The 21,899-nt window shown below is 37.9% G+C and overlaps 1 protein-coding gene across 11 annotated transcripts in view; it reads left to right on the top strand.

The window, feature by feature from the left end:
* Nucleotides 1-352: 352 nt before the first annotated feature.
* LRCH3 (leucine rich repeats and calponin homology domain containing 3) overlaps nt 353-21,899 on the top strand; it is a 146,049-nt gene continuing 124,502 nt past the window's right edge. For 10 of the 11 annotated variants that reach the window (XR_002079748.2, XR_008422470.1, XM_019448670.2 and 7 more), the window contains exon 1: nt 353-651. Coding sequence is in view for 9 of the 11 variants with exons in the window: in XM_019448670.2 (XP_019304215.1) it covers nt 390-651 (262 nt within the window). In the remaining 2 variants the exon portion in view is untranslated. The remainder of the gene's footprint in view (nt 652-21,899) is intronic. The other variant, XM_053903469.1, reaches the window with a different exon arrangement.

The following is a 21,899-nucleotide window of genomic DNA, read 5'->3' as shown; positions in this document are numbered from 1 at the left end:
TCGTATCCCAGGGTCCCCTCTTCTCACTGCCTAGGTTTCTGGTAGCAAGAATGGTAAACCTTAATTCAATGCTTAATCGAATCCTTCAGTATTGAAGGAGGAAGGCACTGAAGTTTTTGTGGGGAACACTGAAAGATATTTTTGTAGGGGCATTTTTGAAAATGGTACTGGGAGCCAGAGGAGGGGGTGCTCCAAGATTGTGAGTTCCTTTTTGATTTCCCTTCAAAACCTCGATGCAGGCAGAGGCAAGAGCCTGGATGTGCGGAGGGCCACTGCAGCCCTGCGCGTGAAGACAACCGTCCGGGGTCTGTTTGCCCCTTTCCCCGCCCACCCATCAGTTCTGGCAGCGCATGCGCTGAGCCGTGTGCCGGAGAGTTGTCGGCTGGGAAATGGCGGCCGCAGGGTTGGTCGCTGTGGCCACGGCTGCAGAGTACTCTGGCCCTGTAGCGTCGGGAGGTAACCTCTCCGGTGTTAACTGCGGCCCAAGCTCCGGAGCAGGTACTGGTCCTGGCCCGGGTTCGTGGAGCCGCTCCCTCGATCGAGCGCTAGAGGAGGCGGCTGTGACCGGGGTGCTGAGCCTGAGCGGCCGGAAACTGAGGGAGTTTCCCCGGGGAGCGGCCAACCATGACCTGACGGACACCACCCGGGCGGGTGAGTGGGGCACGGGGCATCCCTGCTGACCATGGGCGCGGGACGCGGCGGGAGGCCGCTCCATCCGGTGGGAGGACTCGGGGCTAGTTACAGCCACCGGTCCCATAGCGCCTGGTTGGGACCGGACTAACGGGGAGAAGCCGACTGCCCGACCCACCCAGCAACCCCCCCCCCCCCCCCCCCCCCCGCCCCGGCCTGCGGGCCAGACCCCGAGCCAGGGGCGAGGCGGCAGACTGCAGCATCTCTCGGGGAAGGAGACTGTAGAGATAGACACAGAGTGTTTTACTCTGCTAGAAAATTAACTTAATGCCGCTGAAGTAGACCCTTGCCCCGCCCCGGTTTCTGCAGGCCCTTTCGGATTGGGGATGCCAAAGTGATTTTGCTAAGATTTGGGATTTGCTAAGATTGGGCTCTCTTAATATGTTCAGAGCATGGGCCACTGCGTTGTTGGGGAAGCATTGATGGGAGCACTGACGTTTCTTCAAGAGTTGTTTTTAATGTGAGCCCTAAGGCTGTAACTTTTCTTTCTGTACCTTTATCTATTTGGCTTACTAGAGCCAACCTTCAGACTCCCATTACTTTTCTCACGCCCTCCCTGAAAAGTTGAGGGAAGAAAAGATACATAGATTGCCTACCCCATCTGTATTAACGCTTTTCAAAAATGAACATTACTTCGCTTTATACATATTTTTGAACACAGGAAAGGTAATAAGCAATTGGATATTATTTGGTTTTCTCAGTTGTAGAGAACAATGTTTGGTGACCGAGGCGCTTAACATAATATGCTTTTCTTGTGTTTAAAATATAGCTTCCTTAGGGAGTAGATTAAAAACTGAGCCTATTCATGTTTTACACAAAGGAGGAAAAAAATCCCCTACACAGGTTCGTGTAGTATGATGTAGTTAGGTATTTTATTTTGATATAGTGTTTTTTTTGGCAATGAAAGAATATGTAGTACTTTGTCTTATATTTATTCCATTTTATTTTATTTTAAAATCTTTGATTTGAAAATCTTCTATGTGCACTCATTAAAGGTTGATGGGTATTACATATGATTCACTCATGTTAGAAAAATAAACAGAACTGTTAAACTACTTTAAGAAACTTCTTTCCAGAGAAACTTTCACTCTAGTGTAAAATGGAAGAAATTAAATGTCTAATTATTTAATCTCTTTTGGAAACAGTTGTACTGAAGATATTTTGTATTTTTAGTGAATGTTATTAAAATTAAACTTTCTTGCTAAGGTAAATATGAACAGCCACTTCCCTTTTGCTTATGTTCTGATAGACAACATCCACAATTGTCGTTCATAACCCAGATTACCTGATTCTGTTCAGGAGATGGCTGTATGGCATATGATTGTTTCAGAGATGGGTAATGTGGCAATTTTATATTGGTGTGAGTCATTTCAGTATTACTCCATTAAACGCAAAGCTAAAGAACAAGTTGATTACAGCAGTTTATTTCATTCGTTATCTTACCTGCTTTTAAATAGTTCTAGGACCAACATGTTTTGCTTTTAAGAAATATTTTATTAACTGACAAAGAAAACCCAAAGGCATTTATGAAGAAAAAGAACCAATCCCAATAAATTTTTCCCTTACTGTGCTCTGAATTATTTTATTTTTTAAAGATTTTATTTCTTTTTTTTTTTTTTTAATGTTTATTAATTTTGAGAAAGAGGGGAGGGACAGAGAGAGGGGAGGGACAGAGAGAATCCCAAGCAGGCTCTGTACTGTCAGTACAGAGCCCAAAGCTGGGCTCGATCCCACAAACTGTGAGATCCTGACCTGAGTTGAAATCAAGAGTCAGACACTCAACTGAGCCACTCAGGCACCCCTAAAGATTTTGTTTTTGGATAATCTCTACACCCAGTGTGGGGCTCAAACTCACAACCTCGAGATCAAGAGTCACACACTCTTCTGCTCTTCTGACTGAGCCACCAAGGCACCTGAGTTATTTTAAACAGATAATTTAATGCTGATATAATCATTTATTGAGTATACACTGTTTGCTATTCATTGTTAGGTGTTTTAAAATACATTGCCTTGTTAAATGCTCAAAACAACCAACCAATGGACTAAGCATTATTATCCCCACTTTACATGTGAAGAAGTACTCAGAATTTACAGATGAGGAATCACTCAGAAAGTCCCGTAATTAATATTGGTGGTAGAATTTCAGCCCAGGTCCATGGAACTCTTTTCTCTGTGCTATACGTCACAGCCTTCCTATGTACAGATAGATATTACTATTCCTGTGTTTGCAGATAGTGAAATCAAGATTTGGAGATACTAGATAATTTGCTCAAAGACCTGTAGCTAAAGGCCAGGGAAGGTAGTGTTAGCCAGGATTTGAGCCTAGTTTGAGATAACTCCAAACCCATAGCGTACCTATAGCTTAATGGATTCAGACACAACTTATGTTAACTAAAATGTTTTGTTAAGACTCTTTAAAATTTAAAGCCAGGAAAATTATTTGAATACCATATGTGTGTGTGTGTGTGTGTGTCAAAGTTGCCATATAGCCTGTTCTCTCATAATGTATATGGACTGTATCTGGTAGAGCTGCTGTCCTTCAAGAGTTTATATTCTAAGAAACAGCATATATTTCCCATACTACGTATAATTTGACATGATTAGAATTAATTAGGAACATTTTCTTGAGGCTTTTCACTCTTATTTGTTTTAAAAGGTAGATTTTTAGGAAAAGGGAAATATTTATTAGGGAATAGGTAATTTGATCCAGTGGACAATGAAAATTTTAGAAGGAAATCACAGAAGACTTCTTGGGGCAGAAATGTTGGAAAGGATTTGGGTAGGCAAAAATGAGAAGGAAAACCAATTCCAGGCAGTGGTGGACAACATGCAAAAATTCCTAGAGTATATGGCACATCAGTTAATTTTGCCAGTCTATTATGCATTACCCTTTCATCTGATTTACAGTAATCCAATTTTCGTAGGAAATCACTCCTCTCAGTTTCATGGCTATCCCAGCCCAACACAAGGGTGTGCATGTGACTGACGCCAGACCTAGCCAGTCAATATCCTTCTGGTCACAGTGATTGCTCAGAGATGGGCACATTTTCCAGTGAGCACACATGACTGTTAATTCTGAATTTTTTATTGGAACTATTGAGAAAGAGGCATGATTTGGACCCTGGGGATTGCTGAGAGAATAGAATGTGAGCCTAGAGCTTACTAATAATTGGAAGGCAGAGCCAAAAGATGGAAAGAGTGAGACCAAGTTCTGATGACAGTGTTTGAACCTTTGGTTCAATAGCCAGGCCTTAAGATAGTGCTGTCCTTGGACAGCAAGTTAATAAATTCCCCTTTCTGCTTGATTTGAACAGAATTTTTTGTTACAAAATCAAGAGTCCTGACTAATACAGTGGGACTGCTTGTGATATTGTGGTCAGGCCAGTTTGGTCAGAATAAATGGTTGGATTAGAGAATATCTAAGCTATCTTTTGCATATGTGGAAGCTAGATTGAGGATAGGTTAATTGAGTTTGAGACAGGGAGACTAATCAACATTCGTTCTCATTTGTTCAACAAACATTTGCTAAGGAATTTGATAAGTGCAGATATACAGAGAGGACCAGCATACTTTCTGTCCTCAAAGAATTCAAGGGATCTAATGGAGAAATAAATAAATGTGAAGATTATTTGACTTGTCTAGTAATAGCAAAACTTTTATGTATAAGGCATTATACTAACTATAATATAGAGGAAACAAAAATAAGAGGCTTTACCCTGTAAGAATTAAAAAAAGCTAGTAATCCAGTTGGATGACTACAATAATAATCTAAATCTCTGAAGGAATGAAAAATAGATATCATATTGGAAAATGAAAATGTAAAAATGCTGACTGAATATATATATATATTTTTTTATTGAATATATTTTTTAAAAAAGGACAGAAGGCATCAAAGATGACTGAGTGGTTAAATCTGGAGGATTAGGAAGATAGTGATGCTATTGATAATAATAGGTAACATTTATTGAACTGTTAGCATATTTCAGGTATTGTTCTGAGCTGCATATATAAAACATGCACATACAACAACAATATGAGTTGTAAGTATATTTTAACCCCATTTTACACATGAAAAATCGAAACTTGACATTGATTTGATCAAGGTTACACAGAGTAAGTGACATTGGGATTCAAATTCAGACACATCTGATCCTAAAACTTGTGGTTTTGATCAGTAAGCCATGCTGACAAAGAAGTTTGCTATATATAATTTCGTTGATTTGCTTGATACTTTTAAAGGGGTTGTAGCACATGTAGTTAACCCTGTGCAATGAATAGAAATGTAAGTATGAGGGCGCCTAGGTGGCTCAGTTGGTTAAGCGTCCAACTTTTGATTTCTCCTTAGGTCATGATCTCATGATTCATGAGATTGAGCCCTGCATCTGTGCTGACAGTGTGGAGCCTGCTTGGGATATTCTCTCTCTCTGTCTCTCTCTCTCTCTCTCTGTCTCTCTCTCTCTCTCTCTCTCTGCCCTTTCCCCATGCACACACATGTGCTCTCTCTCTCTCTCTCTGTCTCTCAAAATAATAAGTAAACATTTTTTAAAAAGTAAATCTGGAGCTTTTTTTTTTTTTTTATCCTAAGTAAACTCTGCACCCAACGTGGGACTCCAGCTCATAACCCCAAGGTCAAAAGTTGCATGTTCTCCTGACTGAGCCAGCCAGGCACCTCTGTAAAGTTCCTGGGACCCCATACATTTGAGAGAGTCATAATGAAGAGTTTATGAGATTCTTGGTGAAAGAATATGGAGAGCGAAAAAGCTGGTTGCTGACAACCACGGGATACACTAGCATTTAAAAAGGCAAGAGGCAGAATCAGCCTGAGAGAAAGTCCAGTTCCACAACTAGGCCTTTACTAGAATTCACAAACTCCTAAAGCTGAAGGAACCATAATAACCATCTAAGTTATGTTACAAACAAGAAGCAGTCTCAGAGATTAAATGATGTGTTTAAGGTTAAGTAGTGAGATGGTGCTGTTTCACAGGAGGCAAATAGGGGTCATAGTTGAAGCTGTGAGAAATCTCTTCTGAATAAAAGGCAGAAAACAAACTAAAGCTTTGGGGGAAAAGACTATAGTAGAAGGCAGGAGGGAGAGACTAAAATTACACCCAAACAGAAAACAAATTTGAGATGTAGTAGGTGAGCTAAGATAATGCAGTGTTACTAAAGCCACAAGAATTGAGACTTTCAATGAGTGGATCCTTATTTCCTAGGTAAAGAAGAATGAGGATTGCTAAAAGGCAATTTAATTTTTCAAGGAAGCAGTCTGTAATTTTTCAAGGTAGCAATCTGTAAAATTAGTTTCATTAGGTTTGGAAATATGCACTGCAGTTCTGGGTCTTAAGTAGAAATCATATAGCTCTTGGATTCATACATGTATTTTGTATCAACCACAGTATATGTACTGTGAATTTTTGTAGAGTAGTGCTCTCCAATATGGTAGCTATTAGCTGTAGGTGGTTATTTAAAATAAGTTAAAATTTAAAAATTTGTTTCCTCAGTCACACCACATTTCAGGTACTCAGTAGCCACATGTGTCATATTGGACACATCACACATTAGATCTACTCCCTGTCATATTGGGCAGCACAGACAGTAGAGCCTTTCTGTCATTGCAGAAGGTTATATTCGACAGTGATGCTGGGGCATACTGTTTTGACTAGAACTGAAATTTGTTTTCTGTTATTTATTTTCTAAAACATATCTCTGTTGGCAAGGTCTTTCTGTATCCAAGACAGTAAGCCACCATGGTCTCTAGAGCTGAAAACACTGTGCAATAATGGTGAGAAGGCAGAGGCAAAGGTAGGAGGTGGCAGCAAATGGGGTCCGATCATAATGACATGAACCTTGGGACCATCTCAGTGGTGGGTGGGGGAATATATTAATTTTTTCTTTTAGAAATAAAATCTTGTTAACAAAGGATGACATTTTTAAGCATGTCATCTTTGTTAATAGAGGCATTAATATATATTTGACACATTTGCCATCCCCTGAAGCATTCAATGTGTTCAAATCAGGAAGAATATTCTACGAGCCTCAGAAATGAGGAAAGAGTAGAAAAGAATAAAACTAATTTTATTTGATTAATGAGACAGGTTCAGTTTAGTATACTTTAAAAATCATTTCTTCTGATATTAACAGTTACATATGTTCATTGTGTTAGGAAAAGTTTTAAAGAAGCCATTAAAGATCATTCATGGTTCCACTTACCAGAGGTAAATTTAGTAGTAAACACTGGTTGAAACTCTTTCAAACATTTTCTTCACAAATGTACACATTCTTACTTTTTTTTTTCCCTTAAGTTTATTTATTTATTTTGAGAGAGAGAGAGACAGAGTGAGCAAGGGAGGGGCAGAGAGAGAGGGAAAGAGAAAATCTGAAGCAGGCTCCACACTGTTAGCATTGAAGTCTGGTGCAGAGCTTGAACTCACAAACCATGACCTGAGTGGAAACCAAGAATTGGACACTTAACTGCCTGACCCACCCAAGCACCCCTCTTACTCTTTAATATATAAAAATGAGATCATAAAAGGCTGTTTTATCATCTAATTTTTTTTTCACTACATGAAATGCAATACCAGAAACTAGAGATCTGTAGCATAATTTTTTAGTTTTTTTTATTTTTTCTTAATGTTCGTTTATTTTTGACAGAGAGAGAGAGAGACAGAGCATGAGCAGGGGAGGGGCAGAGAGAGGGGGAAACACAGAATAGGAAGCAGGCTCCAGGCTCTGAGCTGTCAGCACAGAGCCCGACACGGGGCTCGAACTCACAGACCATGAGATCATGACCTGAGCCGAAGTCGGATGCTCAACCGAGCCACCCAGGCGCCCCTAATCTACCCTCTTGATGCGCATTTGGATTGTTTTCAACTTTCACTATTACATATGGTATTGCTGAGGATAACTTTGTATGTGTGTATTTGCAAACTTATCCAATTATTTCCTCATTGATTGGCTAAAAAGTATGCACAATTTAGGGGTTTTTATACACATTGTAAAATTGCCCTTCCAGAAGGATTGTTCAGTTTAGATTTGTATCATCAGTGCATATGAGTTGACTTTGCACCCACTGATCTTCTCATTCATTTTGATCTGTGTCATTCTGATAGGTGACAGATTATATCTCTTCATTCTGTATTCAGTGCAGCTTGAGGAATGTAGTTTTTTCTACAAGAAGAAAAAGTATATAAATTCAGGGAAAAAAGATTTACTTTTTCTGTTTCTACTTTGTGTCATAGAACCAGTTGATAACAAAGAATTGGAAGCTCTTTGTACTTGTATATAACCCCTGTATATTTAATTTGAACTCTTTTATAATTGTAATAGTAATACATGTTTACTATAGAAAGTCTGGAAAAACAGTACACAAAGGAAAGAAGGAAATGGTTCTACTGTATGGATAAATCACTGTGAACATTTTTACATGTTCTTCCAGTTGTTTTTTTTAATGTATGTACATACACATTGAAAAACACAGTATCAGCTTTTTGTAGTTTGCTTTTTCCATCTTATAGCATATTAGAAATATTGTGTTATGTCTGTTAACATTTTCTTGTAATAGAATTTAATAACTGCAGAGTATGTACTTAGGCAGATCCCTTGTATTGGGCATTTAGGCCATTTCAAATTTTTTATTATTATAAGTAACTATGAATGTTTTTTAATATAATTCTTTGCTTACATCTCTTATTATTTCTTTTGGGTTAATTCCTAGAAGTGGAATTGTTCTAACAAATTGTATGCAATTTTAAAAACTTAAAACAATTTACAAACAACATTTCAAAAGCAGTTCCTCATAGAAATAGTGTTACGTATTGAACACAGCCTGGCCAGGTTTATAGACAAAACACAAAAGCCTCATATTTTTTCCTTAAACATGAAAGTTGGCTTAACTCACATTTCAACCTCTTTATATCTAACAGCTGCAGTCTCCCACATATAAAGAAGTCTTGGAATTTTCTTAAGAATTCCACTCTGTATTTTCATGCTTGTTTTAATAACAAATCTGTGGCTTCAAATTACCAACCATTAGGGAAAACCAAACCAAATAGGTTTCTGTAATGTTTATTCTGTTGTTTTTCTGTAATCCCCCCAACCTATGGCCAATACATATCCCAGTCAGAAGTATGGATATTCATATTGTATATGCTGCTACTGTATGTAACAAAGTTTCTGTGGAAATATGCATATTGAATGAATGGGATATTAAGAACACGTCTCAGGAAATAACGTTATATCCCTCTTATAACTTCATCTCCGTTTGAAATGAGAAAGCCTATAGCTCTAATATATTTTCACCACATGCTTCTTCCTTTCTCTTCTGCCTGAGGAACAGCACAATTCTTATATTGTACCAATTCAGTAGGGAAGGCTGATGTAAAAGATTTCTGTTATCAACACATACACGCATGCATAAACACCTGCACACATACTTTTTATGCAGAGGCAGAGACCATGGGGGAAATCATGGCTGTTGGGTATAAAGGCATCTGAAATAATTTGTTTCAGGCGGGGAATCTAGTCTCAACTGTACTGACATTTTTTTTTTAATAGTAAGGGTCAGTTGTATGATGGTCCCTTTAGGCAGGGTGAGAAGATGAGTCATAGATCACCACAAAAATCAATGTTGGGACTTAGAAGAATGGCAGCAGTGTTGGGGCCAAGGATTTTGTAGGGCTCATTTCTTTTTACTGTAGTTGTATTTGGGGGCTGACTGGTTAATGTTATGAAATACGATAACATGAAATAGGACTTTTGAGTAGTAATATACATATTCATTATTTTTTTCAGTTTACTTATGAAATAGTTACTCCTTAAACTTAGAAACAAATATGGTAATTCACACAAAGGAACATTATTTTGAGTTCCTGAAGTAGCCAGCAATATCCAATGCAGTGTTACTAATTTTAGAATCATAAACTAGTCCTAAAACCTAAAAATTTAAGGTATTTCCTTATTCACTTTGAACTTTCTTCCTTGTTCTTGTAAATATTTTGAGTTTTATTATTTGAAGTCTTAAACCAAGGATTTTAACTGGTTTATTAAACTGATTTCTTGCAAACACTAGGTAATAGACTTTTTTCCATTAAAAACCGGTTTTAAAAGATGATCTGCACATCATAGAGTGAAAAGATAAAGCACAGAGTAAGAAAAGATTTCTAACAAATACACCAAGCAAATATTACCTAGAATATCTATAGGATTTCTACAAACAAGAAGACAACCCAATAGAAAACAGAAAACTAAACTGGTACTTTTCTATAGAGGAATTTCAAATGACCAATAATGTGAAAAAGTGCTCAACCTTATTAGTAATCGAAGGAATGGAAAATAAAACCAAACTGAGGTACTACTCAAACTGATGATACCAAGTGCTGGAAAAAAGAGCACTGGGGATGTGCATACATTGCTGATGGGAATGTTAATCCGTGCATTGACTTTGAAAAATACTTAGGAAAATTAAAAATACACATACTCTTTGACCCAGACATTCCAGACCCTGAGATGTATATCCCAAAGAAACTTGTGTATATGTACACCAGGATATATTGGCTTAAAACAACACCCATTTATTATCCTCCAGTTCTGTAAGTCAGAAGACTGGACTCAGCTGATTTATCTATTTAGGGTCTCACAATGCCAAAATCAATGTGTTGGTCAGGCTGGACTCTTATCTGGAGACTTGGTCCAGGATCATTCAGAATTCAGGTCCTCATAGTTATAAAACTGAGGTCTCTGTTTTCTTGCTGGTTGTTGCCTTCAGGTCACTCTGGGGTCTTGAAGGCTACCTGCATTCCTTATAGTGGCCCTCTCCACCTCTTCAAGCCAGCAATGGTGTGTCCAGTTGTCATGCTTAGAATCACTGACTTCTGCTACCAGCCAGAGGGCTCATGTGATGAGACTGCGTCCAGCCAAATTATCTTTTTTTAGTTTAATTCAAAGTCATTTGACTAGTAAGCTTAATTATATCTGCAAAATCTGTTCTGCTACATATGGAACATAGAGTATATTTCATATTTATAGTCCCAGGGATTTGGGTGGGAAATCTTGGGGAGGGAGACCATTTTAGGATCTGGCTTACCATAGACAGTTGTGTCTTACTCTTTATTGTACAACACCTAGTACAATACCAAATGCCCTTTGAGAATGTATTGAGTGGATGGTTGGATTAATAAGTGAGTGAAAAAGAAGGTGAAAACAGGAATAATTTAGAGTTTATTCACTTTCTTAGCTTTGAAAATGACAGGTGACTTCTGTGTTACTGGGTTTAATGGACACCCTTGGGTCTTCAAGGGTATGGTAGAATTCAATCATCAGAACATTCACAGGGTGCCTGGGCGACACAGTTGGTTGTGTCCCACTCTTGATTTTGGCTCAGGTCATGATATCATGGTTTTGAGATTGAGTCCCAAGTCAGGCTCCACACTGTATGTGGAGCCTCCTTGCGATTCTCTCTCCACCCCCCCACTGCCCCTCCCTGGCTTACGCACATGTGTTCTCTCTCTCTCTCTCTCTCTCTCTCTCAAAACAAAAACAAACAAAATTCTCAAGGATAATACCAGTGAATATGCTTCCCTTCGATGTCAAAAAGTCAGGTGTTCAGACTGTCTTTAATTGGTGTCATAGAGGGTAAGAGTTGTTACACGTGCTAAAATTCAGTCCCTTGAAATATAACCCAGTTGTAGCAGTGAGAATTTCTAGGTCTGTGCAGAATATCAAAGTAGGATCTTGATTTGCTAATAAAAGAAATTTTAAACTCCTTACAGTGAAGTAGGCTTTCCATATATATTCAATAATTATAACTTTGATAATTATGCAAGTCTCAGTTGTCTGAGGGGAATCTTAGCCTTGTAAGTATGTGATGCTTTTTATGACTTAGTAACATTGTGATTTCTGGCCATTTATTATCAGGTGACAAACTGTAGCCTATTCTCAACCTTGAGTGTGGGTAAAATCATCTGTGGCACTTTAAGGAATGTACATTTCTGTGTCCAGACTCTAGAAAGAGTTTGATTCAGGAGATCTGGGGTGGGAGTTCTTTAAGCTGCATTTTTAACAAGCACCCTGATTGTTCTAGATGCAGGTGACCTAAGAGCTACCACTTGAGAAATTCTTCCTTAGACTTTGCTACTTTAAAATTCATTTAGGACCCTTACTTTACTGCATTATATGAGGGTATCGTGAAGTTCTAAAATGTATTTTTAAGTTAATCTTTAATTTAAATGTTTATTTTTAAAATTTATTTTGAGAGAGAGAGAGCGAACACAAGATGGGGAGGGACAGAAAGAGAGAGAATCTCAAGAAGATCTCACGACTGTGAGACCATGACCTGAGCCACAATCAAGAGTCAGACGCTTAACCAACTGAGCCACCCAGGTGCCCCTAATCTTCAGTTTGCAGTTGGTTAGTGTATATTTTGTGTAGTTGTGTTCATTAGTTTGCTTCTGTTTATTTTTTTAAAAGAGCTCTTGAAAGCTTGGCATTTTCTGTTTCTCATCACTTAATATCTTTGTATGAAACCTGAATAGTTTATTCATTAGTATGAAATATTGGTATTAAGTGACTTAATAGATCTTAGGTTTTAACATTTCTAGTATGAGAGTTAAACTTTAATATAATGTACTGATGAAATTTAATTGAGCTATCCTTGACTAGAAACACTGATGTTTTCAATGTTGGTGTTTTCCTAGTTTTAGAAATCCTGATATTAAACAATGCAATCATACCACACAAATTTCTTTCTTTCTTTCTTTCTTTCTTTCTTTCTTTCTTTCTTTCTTTCTTTCTTTTCTTTCTTTCTCTCTCTCTCTCTTTTTCTCTCTCTCTTTCTTTCTTTCTTTCTTTCTTTCTTTCTTTCTTTCTTTCTTTCTTTCTTTCTTTCTTTCTTTCCCCCATTAAGTAAATAGATATTTTTGAGAATTTAGAAGTTTTAGGCACCAGGAATGTTACAATAAGCAAGACAGTCAACTTCATGGTGCTCATGTTCAATGAAAACCCCAAATCACACAGGACACAGAAAAGAGTTCCCTAATCCTAATTGAGAATGATCAGAAGAGGTCCCCCTAAAGTCCTGAAATTTCCATTGAGTCTTTTTTTAATTTTTTTTTTTTTCAACTTTTTTAATTTATTTTTGGGTCAGAGAGAGACAGAGCATGAACGGGGGAGGGGCAGAGAGAGAGGGAGACACAGAATCGGAAACAGGCTCCAGGCTCCGAGCCATCAGCCCAGAGCCTGACGCGGGGCTCGAACTCACAGACCGCAAGATCGTGACCTGGCTGAAGTCGGACGCTTAACCGACCGCGCCACCCAGGCGCCCCATTGAGTCTTTTTTTTAAAAAATTTCTTTTGTAAATTTTTATTTATTTATTTATTTATTTATTTATTTATTTATTTATTTATTTATAAATTTACATCCAAGTTAGTTAGCATATACTGCAATAATGATTTCAGGAGTAGATTCCAATGATTTATCCCCTATGTATAACACCCAGTGCTCATCCCCACAGGTGTCTTCCTTAATGCCTCTTACCCATTTAGCCCATCTCCCACCCACAATCCCTCCAGCAACCCTCAGTTTCTTCTCTGTATTTAAGAGTCTCTTATGTTTTGTCCCCCTCCTTGTTTTTATATTATTTTTACTTCCCTTCCCTTATGTTCATCTGTTTTGTATCTTAAATTCCACATATGAGTGAAGTCATATGATATTTGTCTTTCTCTGACTAATTTTGCTTAGCATAATACCCTTTAGTTCCATCCATAAATTTTCTTTAGATGATGTGTGGAAGAAACTGATTGAGAATGCAGTAGTAACTGTAGGGAGAAACATTTTGATCACTGATATGCTTTAGAACTACCTAAGTGAATTACATCGAGGGTAGTCAAAATAGATCACCCCACCATAGTCACTGCATAGAACGTGGTTAAGTTTGACATAAGACATGTTGGGTGTTATGAAAACAAATATTGTACTGAATTTAGTCTCTTAGGAAAAAAATTAATAAATTATTTTGTTTAAAAAAAGTCATTTAGGAAAATAGGAATTTTTCACATCCTAAAGATGTTTTTGTTAGGTAAGCCAAAGTTTTTATTCAATTAAAGAAAACCAGTTTTTAATTGAAATGTTAGCTGACATATGTTGTGTTAGTTTCAGGTGTACACCATAGCGATCAACAATTCTATATATTATTCACTGCTCACAATGATAAGTGTAGTCACCATCTATCACCATGTAAAATCATTACAGTACTATTGACCATATTCCTCCTGCTATCATTTTCATCCCTGTGACTTATTTATCTATTTATTTATTAAATGCTTATTTATTATTTTTTTTAATTTTTTTAAATGTTTGTTTATTTTTGACAGAGAGAGAGAGAGACAGAGCATGAGTGGGGGAGGGGCAGAGAGAGAGAGGGAGACACAGAATCCAAAGCAGGCTCCAAGCTCTGGCTGTTAGCACAGAGCCCCACGCGGGGCTTGAACTCATAGACAGCGAGATCATGACCTGAGTCGAAGTCGGACGCTCAACCAACTGAGCCATCCAGGTGCCCCAAATGTTTATTTATTTTTGAGAGAGAAAGAGAGAGAGCATTGAGTGGAGAGGGGCAGAGAGAGAGGGAGACACAGAATCTGAAGCAGGCTCCAGGCTCTGAGCTGTCAGCACAGAGCCCGACACAGGGCCTGAACTTGTGAACTGCGAGATCATGACCTGAGCTGAAGTCAGATGCTTAACCAACTGAGCCACCCAGGTGCTCCCCACAATGACTTATTTATTTTATAACTGGAAGTTTGTACCTCTTAATTTCCTTCACTTGTCTTGCCCAACCCATTCCCCTCCCCTCTGGTTTTGTTTGTTCATTTTGTTTTTTAGATTTCACATATAAGTAAAATCATATGGTATTTGTCTTTCTTTGAGTGACCTATTATACTTAGCACAATATTCTCTAGGTCCATTCATATTGTAGCAAATTGTAAGATCTCATTCTTTTTTATAGCTGAGTAATTTATATATATAATGTGGTGTGTGTGTGTGTGTACGTGTGTGTGTGTATATGTGTATGTGTGTGTGTATACATACATATCTTACCTTCTCTGTCCATTAATTTATTGAAGGACACTTAGGTTGCTCCCATATATTGGCTATTGTAAATAATGCTGCAGTGAACATAGGGTTGCATATATCTTTTTGAATTAGTGTTTTCATATTCTTTGAGTAAATACCCAGTAGCAGAATTACTGGGTTGTCTGGTATTTCTATTTTTATTTTTTGAGGGACCTCCATACTGTTCCCCATAGTGGTGTACCAATATACATTCCTACCAAGAGTGCAGGAAGGGTACCCTTTTATCCATATCCTTGCCAACACTTATTTCTTGTTTTTGTTTGTTTTGTTTTTGATACTAGCTGTTCTAGCTGGTATAAGGTGATGATCGTATTGTGGTTTTGATTTGCATTTCTCTAATGATTAGTGATGTTAAGTATCTTCTCATGTGTCTGTTGGCCATCTGTATGTCTTCTTTGGAAACAAATATTCAGGTCCTTTGCCCATTTTTAATCAGATTATTTGGTTTTGTTTAGGTTTTTTTGGTGTTGAATTATATAAGCTCTTTAAATATTTTTTATATTAACTCCTTATCAGATGTATCATTTGTGAATACCTTCCATTCAGTACGTTGCCTTTTTGTTTTGTTGATGGTTTCTTTTGCTGTACAAAAGCTTTTTATTTTGGTATAGTCCCAGTAATTTATTTTTGCTTTTATTTCCCTTGTCTGAAGAGACATCCATAAATATGTTGCTAAGACTAAATGTCCAAGAGAATACTGTGTGTTTTCTTTTAGGAGTTTTATAGTTTCAGGTCTTAAACATTTAGATCTTTCATCCATTTTGAGTTTTGGCATCAGGATAATGCTGGCCTTGTAGAATGAATTTGGAAGTTTTCCTTCCTCCTCTTTTTTTTTTGGAATAGTTTGAGAAGAATAGGTATTAACTCTTTTTTAAATGTTACAGTACAATTGTACTGTACAATTCACAGTACAATTCATCTGTGAAATCATCTAGTCCTGGACTTTTGTTTGTTGGGAGTGTTTTGATTACCAATTCATTTTTGGTATTAGTCATCTGTGTGTTCAAATTTTCTATTTCTTCCTGGTTCGGTTTTGGAAGATTGTATGTTTCTAGGAATTTATCCATTTCTTCTATGTTGTCCAATTTGTGGTGTGTAAAAAAAAGTTTTTTAGAGAGATAAAGAGTGTGTGAGCAGCAGGGGAGGGGGAAGGAAGGGAGGGAAGGAGAGAGAGAGAGAAAGAGAAAGAGAGAAAAAAAAACAAAACAAAAAAACAAAGCACAACCCCGGGATCATGACCAGAGCCGAAATCAAGAGTGGGACACTTAACTGAGCGACCCAAGTGCCCCATAATTTTTTTTTTTAAAGTAAGCTCTACGCCCAATGTGGGGCTTGAACTCATGACCCCAAGATCAAGAGTTGCATGCTCTACTGACAGAGCCAGGCAGGAGCCCCTGGTATGTAATTTTTCATAGTATTGGTTATTTCCCCTCTTTCATTTCTGAATTTCTTGTTTGAGTCCTCTCTCTCTCTCGCTCTTTTTTTTTTTTTTTTTTTTTTTCTGATCAGTCTGGCTAAAGGTTTATCAATTTTGTTTATTGTTTCACAGAACACCCTCTTGGTTTCATTGATCTTTTTTATTCCTTTTTTAGTTTCTATTTCATTTATTTTCATTCCAATCTGAAGGGCGCCTGGGTGGCTCAGTTGGTTAAGCGTCTGACTTCGGCTCAGGTCATGATCTCACAGTTCATGGGTTCGAGCCCCGCGTTGGGCTCTGTGCTGACAGCTCAGAACCTGGACCCTGCTTTAGATTCTGTGTGTGTGTGTGTGTGTGTGTGTGTGTCTCTCTCTGGCCTTCCCTCACTAGTGCATGTGTTCTCTCTCTCTCTCGCTCAAAAATAAATAAGCATTAAGAAAAAAAAAAAAAAAAGACACTCAACCAACCAAGCCACCCAGCTGCCCCAAAACATAAAAAATAAAAAAATAAGGGTTGCCTGGGTGGCTCAGATGGTTAGACGTCCAACTTCAGCTCAGGTCATGATCTCATGGTTCATGGGTTCAAGTCCCATGTTGGGCTCTGTGCTGACAGCTTGGAGCCTGGTGCCTGCTTCGGATCTGTGTCTGCCCCTTTCTCTCGCACTCTGTCACTGTCTCTTAAAAAATGAATAAACGTTTAAAAAATTTTTTTTAATTAAAAAAATATTGTGTCACTGAAAAACCTTGTTGTCAAAGTTATGAATAGATGACTAATATACATGAAAAATAAAGTATTGAAAGTGAGCATGTATTCACTGAGCATGCCCAGTGTTCTTGGTTATAAGCAACAGAAATCAACTGTGGTTATGAGTAGCCTACCAAATCCCTGGAAGGGTTGGAGAAGCAGGCTGGAAGGATAAGTAACTAGGAATATACCCTAAATCATATGACAGGGCAGGTCCTTTGAAGAAACCATCAGCACTGCCACTGGGATGGACCCCTCAGCTTGTACCGTGAACATGCCATGACAGTGGATATACACACCAGCACTGGAACTTTTGCTGCCAGTGCCTCTGGAAACTGGGATGTAACCGCTCTGCTTTAAATTCACGGTTAGGGAAGGATGTGTCTGTTTGGAGGAACCTAGATTATGTGCCCATACTTCTAGCCCTAAGAGAGGCTGAGAAAGCAAATGTACTATGTAGCAGTTTTTAGCTTCTGTTGAGGAAAGAAGTCTGTTTCATAAAGTATTGGATTGCCCAAACATAATAATAGTGTTTAGAATCTGGACAGCCTTAAAAAATTGCATGTGTCTCCTATAAGTTGTATTTAATACTAAAACCAAGTAACCAAGTAAGCCTTTAGTAGAGTATATAATTACAATAATAAACATTAAGCAAACATTAAATAATAAGCATTAGTTTACTGACTATAATTAGTATAACTTTTCTACAGCCAAACTTTTTATTTCTTAGTCAAGTTAGGAGAGGAGGAAAAGATTTATTGATTAGGTTTTTTTCTGGGAGTACCTTCAGTTTTTTTTTTTTTCTTCTTTTATTCTGAGAATATCCTCAGTATCTTTTTAGTCTGCATTAATTTGGAGAGACTAAAGATGAACAGTGTTGCCTAGCTCCTGCCCTTTCAGATGTCTGCAGTGTCCATAATCCTAATATCTAGGGACAGTATTCTATTGTCATTTTAGCCAGCAGCCCCTATAGTAAAAAGTTTTTGACAACAAATATGTTTACTTATTTATATATTATATGTATGTACTAAAACTATATGCTATAAAATATACATAAAATACAAAATTTTAAAGGAGAAATTAAATATAAATAGGAAAGTTCTAATGTTTTTCTTTCACACTACAATGGATCATTTTGTGTATCCTCTGGATAGTAGCTTCACTCTCCTCCTTTGGAGACTACTGATACAAACAGTAGTTAGCTTCTTACTGATCTTTTGGTAGGAGAAAGGAGATTTAAATATTAAGTATCTGAAAACATTGTAGGCTCTACTTTGCGGCAGTATGGGGAAGGGGAGACAGTCTGAGATAAGAAGTTCAAGGATATAGAGCTCAAAAGGAAAGTATGTAAGACGAAGGTTGAAGAAATCTCTTGAAGCAATGTCGTAGATGAAGAGGGACTCCTTGCATAGCATGTGACAAACTAGTGTGTATAGGAAGTGGGGGATGGGATAGTAATAGCTGACCTGCTCCCATGGATTTGAGGGGCTGGGGTGCAGTAGGTGCAATGTTATTTTGGGAATAAGACGATTTGCATGTTTTAGCCTTGCTTCTTTACTGTTAGTTGTTTGGCTTAAGTCAGTCTTTCTTATCTTTCCTCATTTAGAAAAAAAAAAGAGAGCAGACTGGATTGGAGTTAAGGTTTAGGAGGCCTTGGGGTTTTGAGGAATCTCCTCAGAGGTTGAGCTTTGGCATGGGTGTGAGTTAAGCTGTGCCCCCTTCCCCGGATTGGCTTCAGGTAGAGTCAACTTTGCATCTATGTATATTCATTCAACAAATAATTTTAACTTTGACCTGGTGCCTGAGCTCCATACTTACATATTTAGTTGCCTACTTGATATTTCCATTAGATGTTTTAAGAGGCATCTCAAGTTTACCTTGAATAGAAAGGACTTGTGATGTGTGGACCCTTCTTTCTCTGTCACCAAAAAGAGAGAGAGAGAGAGAGAGAGAGAGAGAGAGAGAGAGAGAGAGAGAGATATGACACTACTATCCATTTCTTGAACTGGGAACTCCTCTCAATGTTACCACCATCTATGCTCAGGCCCCAAGCCTGAGTCATCCTTTATTCTGTTTCTCCCACCCTCCTCAATCTGTTAGCATCACTGTTGCCATGAACTACTGCAGACATCTGCTAACTAGTCTTCCAGTTTCTACTCTCACCCCTTGAAAGCATTCTCCATGTAACAGCCAAAATGGTCAATCAAGGGGTGCCTGGATGGCTCAGTCGTTAAGCATGTAACTCTTGACTTTGGCTCAGGTTATGATCTCACCATCATGAGATAGAACCCCATGCCAGGCTCCACACTGGGCATGGAGCCTGCTTAGGATTCTCTGTCCCTCTGCCTCTCCCCTGGTCGTGCAAGCACATGCTCTCTCTTTCTCAAAAGGAAAAAAAAAAATAACATGAAATGTCAATCAGATCATGTCACTTCCCTGTAAAATCAAACAAAATTCTATAGTAGTTATCAGCTGACATTTGTATAAAATTCAGATGCCTTACCAGGGACTAAAAAAGCCTTAACTTGATTCATTTCTGTGCCTAGCTCTTTAAATCTTAGTCCACTTACACTTCTTTCTCATCAAACATATCAAACTTGTTTTCCTTCTGTGGCTTTTGTACTTGTTATCTTGTCTTCATGGAATGCCCTTCCTCTAAATCTTTGTGTGATTGGATGCCTCTCATCCTTTAGATGTTAGCTCAAATATGGATGAGTACATATAAAGTACTTAGAGTAATTCTTAGCTTATAGCAAATGATCAATAAATACTATTAGCTCTTTACCCCCCAAAATTTACCTCTTTGGAAAGGTTAATGACAAATCCTGTTCAAGTGTCCTGAACCACTTGCCCTCTAGTGCTATTCTTTATTTTCTTCATAGCATGTCCCTATTTGTTGATTGCTTACTCTATTATAATATAAGCTTCATTAGAATAACAGTTTTGTCTGTAGCCCCCGCATTTACAGTAGTGTGTGCCACACAGTATACCTTCAGCAGACTTTTGAATAAATGAATGAATGACCCCTTAGTTGATATATCATAAACCTGTCTAGGTCTGCTGTCATTGAATTTGTTCAGGATTTTTTTTGTCTGAAAAATCATTATTTTGGCTTCATTTTTTTTCACAAGGTACAGAATTGTTGCTTGGCAGGTTTCCCACCCTTGTCCATTTTCGCACCTTAAAAATGTCTGTATGTTGTCTTCTGACTTCCATAATTTCTGTTGAAAAATCAACTTTCAGTTTATTTTGTTAATGATATATTTAAGATAACATTTATTTTTTCTCTGGCTGCTTTTAAGATTTTTTTTCTTTGTCTTTGATTTTCTGCAGTTTGATTATGATGTGACTTTCTTTGTATTCATCCTACTTGAGGTTTGCTGAGCCTCTTGCATCTGTGGATTGAAAAATTCTTGGTCATTGTTTGGTTTCAGTAACACAACCTTTTCTGTTTTCTTGGTTGATAACTACTATTCAGTGTCATGATTATTCTTTTAAATTGTTATGCCCTGCTTTTCCTAGGATACTATTCCATAGCATCTTCTTTTGAAAATTTCAAGAAGCTCCATGGTCCTTTAAAGTTTTGCTATTCAGGGGTGCTTGGGTGGCTCAGTCGGTTGAGCGTCCAACTTCCGCTCAGGTCATGATCTCAGAGTTTGTGAGTTCGAGCCCCATGTCGGAATCTGTGCTGGCAGCTCAGAGTCTGGAGCCCACTTTGAATTCTGTGCCTCCCTCACTCTCTGCCCTTCCCCTGCTCACATGCTTTCAAGAATAAATAAACAGTAAAAAATAATAATAATAAAATAAAATTTTGCTATTCATAGTATGGTCTAGGGACCAACAACATAGCATCACCTAGGATCTGATGAGAAATGCAGAATTTCAAACCCTGTTGCAGAATTAGAATCTGCATTTTAAGAAGATCCTCAAGTGATTCTGAGAGCAGTACAGTTTGAGAAGCACTGCTCTAAAGTTAATTGGGTAATTGAGGTTGCTGTCTTTTCCCAAAGGATTTCTAAGTAAATAATTGACCCCAGTTATTTTAACCCCATGCCACATGGGCTGACCAAATGAGCCCTTTAACACCAGTCTTTTAAAAAAAAGAGAGAGAGAGAGAGGACTCTTTTGGTGAGTACAGTAGACAAAGAAGAAAGCTATGACACCAGTTACCTTTTCTAGGATACGATATGCTCATCATCTGGTCATATTATGGATATGTGTATAGTTAGAGTTAATTGTGATATCAACAAATCCTTTTGAACTGTGCCTTGGCTTAGCTGGGCCCCTGCCAAAGTTATGCTGAAAAGGTAAAAAAGCCTTTGTATGTCATCTTAATAGGTGGAGAAACCCCAGCCTGTGTCCAAAGCTCAATCTTCTTGTGTTATTTTGTCTTTCTTGTGTTATTCTTTTATGAGAATTGAGGCTTTTTGCCAAAATTGTTATACCATAAACAGACCTTTAATACCCCTTGGTATCTTTGTTTCTAATATTTGCTTTTTAGAAGCCTAATCATTACTGGCTCAATTGCTTACCTTCCTTTTGAAGTCATTGTTTAATAACAGTAGGAACTGGGGCGTCCTGGTCGTTCAGTCATTTGAGCAATGACGCTGGATTTCGGCTCAAGTCATGATCCCAGGGTCGTGGGATTGAGCCCCATGTTGGGCTCTGTTTAGCGTAGAGCCTACTTAAGATTCTCTCTCTTTATTCCCCTCTGCCTCTCTTCACCACTCATGCATGCTGGCTCGCTCGCTTTCTCTCTCTCAAATAAATAAATAAATAACAATAGGAACTAGACATTCTCAAAATCAACAAATCAACAATGAACAGCACAGGTTTATTAATTTTGCTGTCTTATCATAGTACATGCAGTTTGTAAATACTTCTTTCCTTTTATCACAAAAGAAGGAAAATTTGTTATAATAGGTA

The sequence above is a fragment of the Panthera pardus genome, unplaced genomic scaffold (assembly GCF_024362965.1).
Source record: "Panthera pardus isolate Hobbes unplaced genomic scaffold, ASM2436296v1 HiC_scaffold_16, whole genome shotgun sequence".
Taxonomy (NCBI): Eukaryota; Metazoa; Chordata; class Mammalia; order Carnivora; family Felidae; genus Panthera; species Panthera pardus.
Note: the sequence above shows the minus strand (reverse complement) of the source record. Positions and strands in the feature narration are given on the sequence as shown.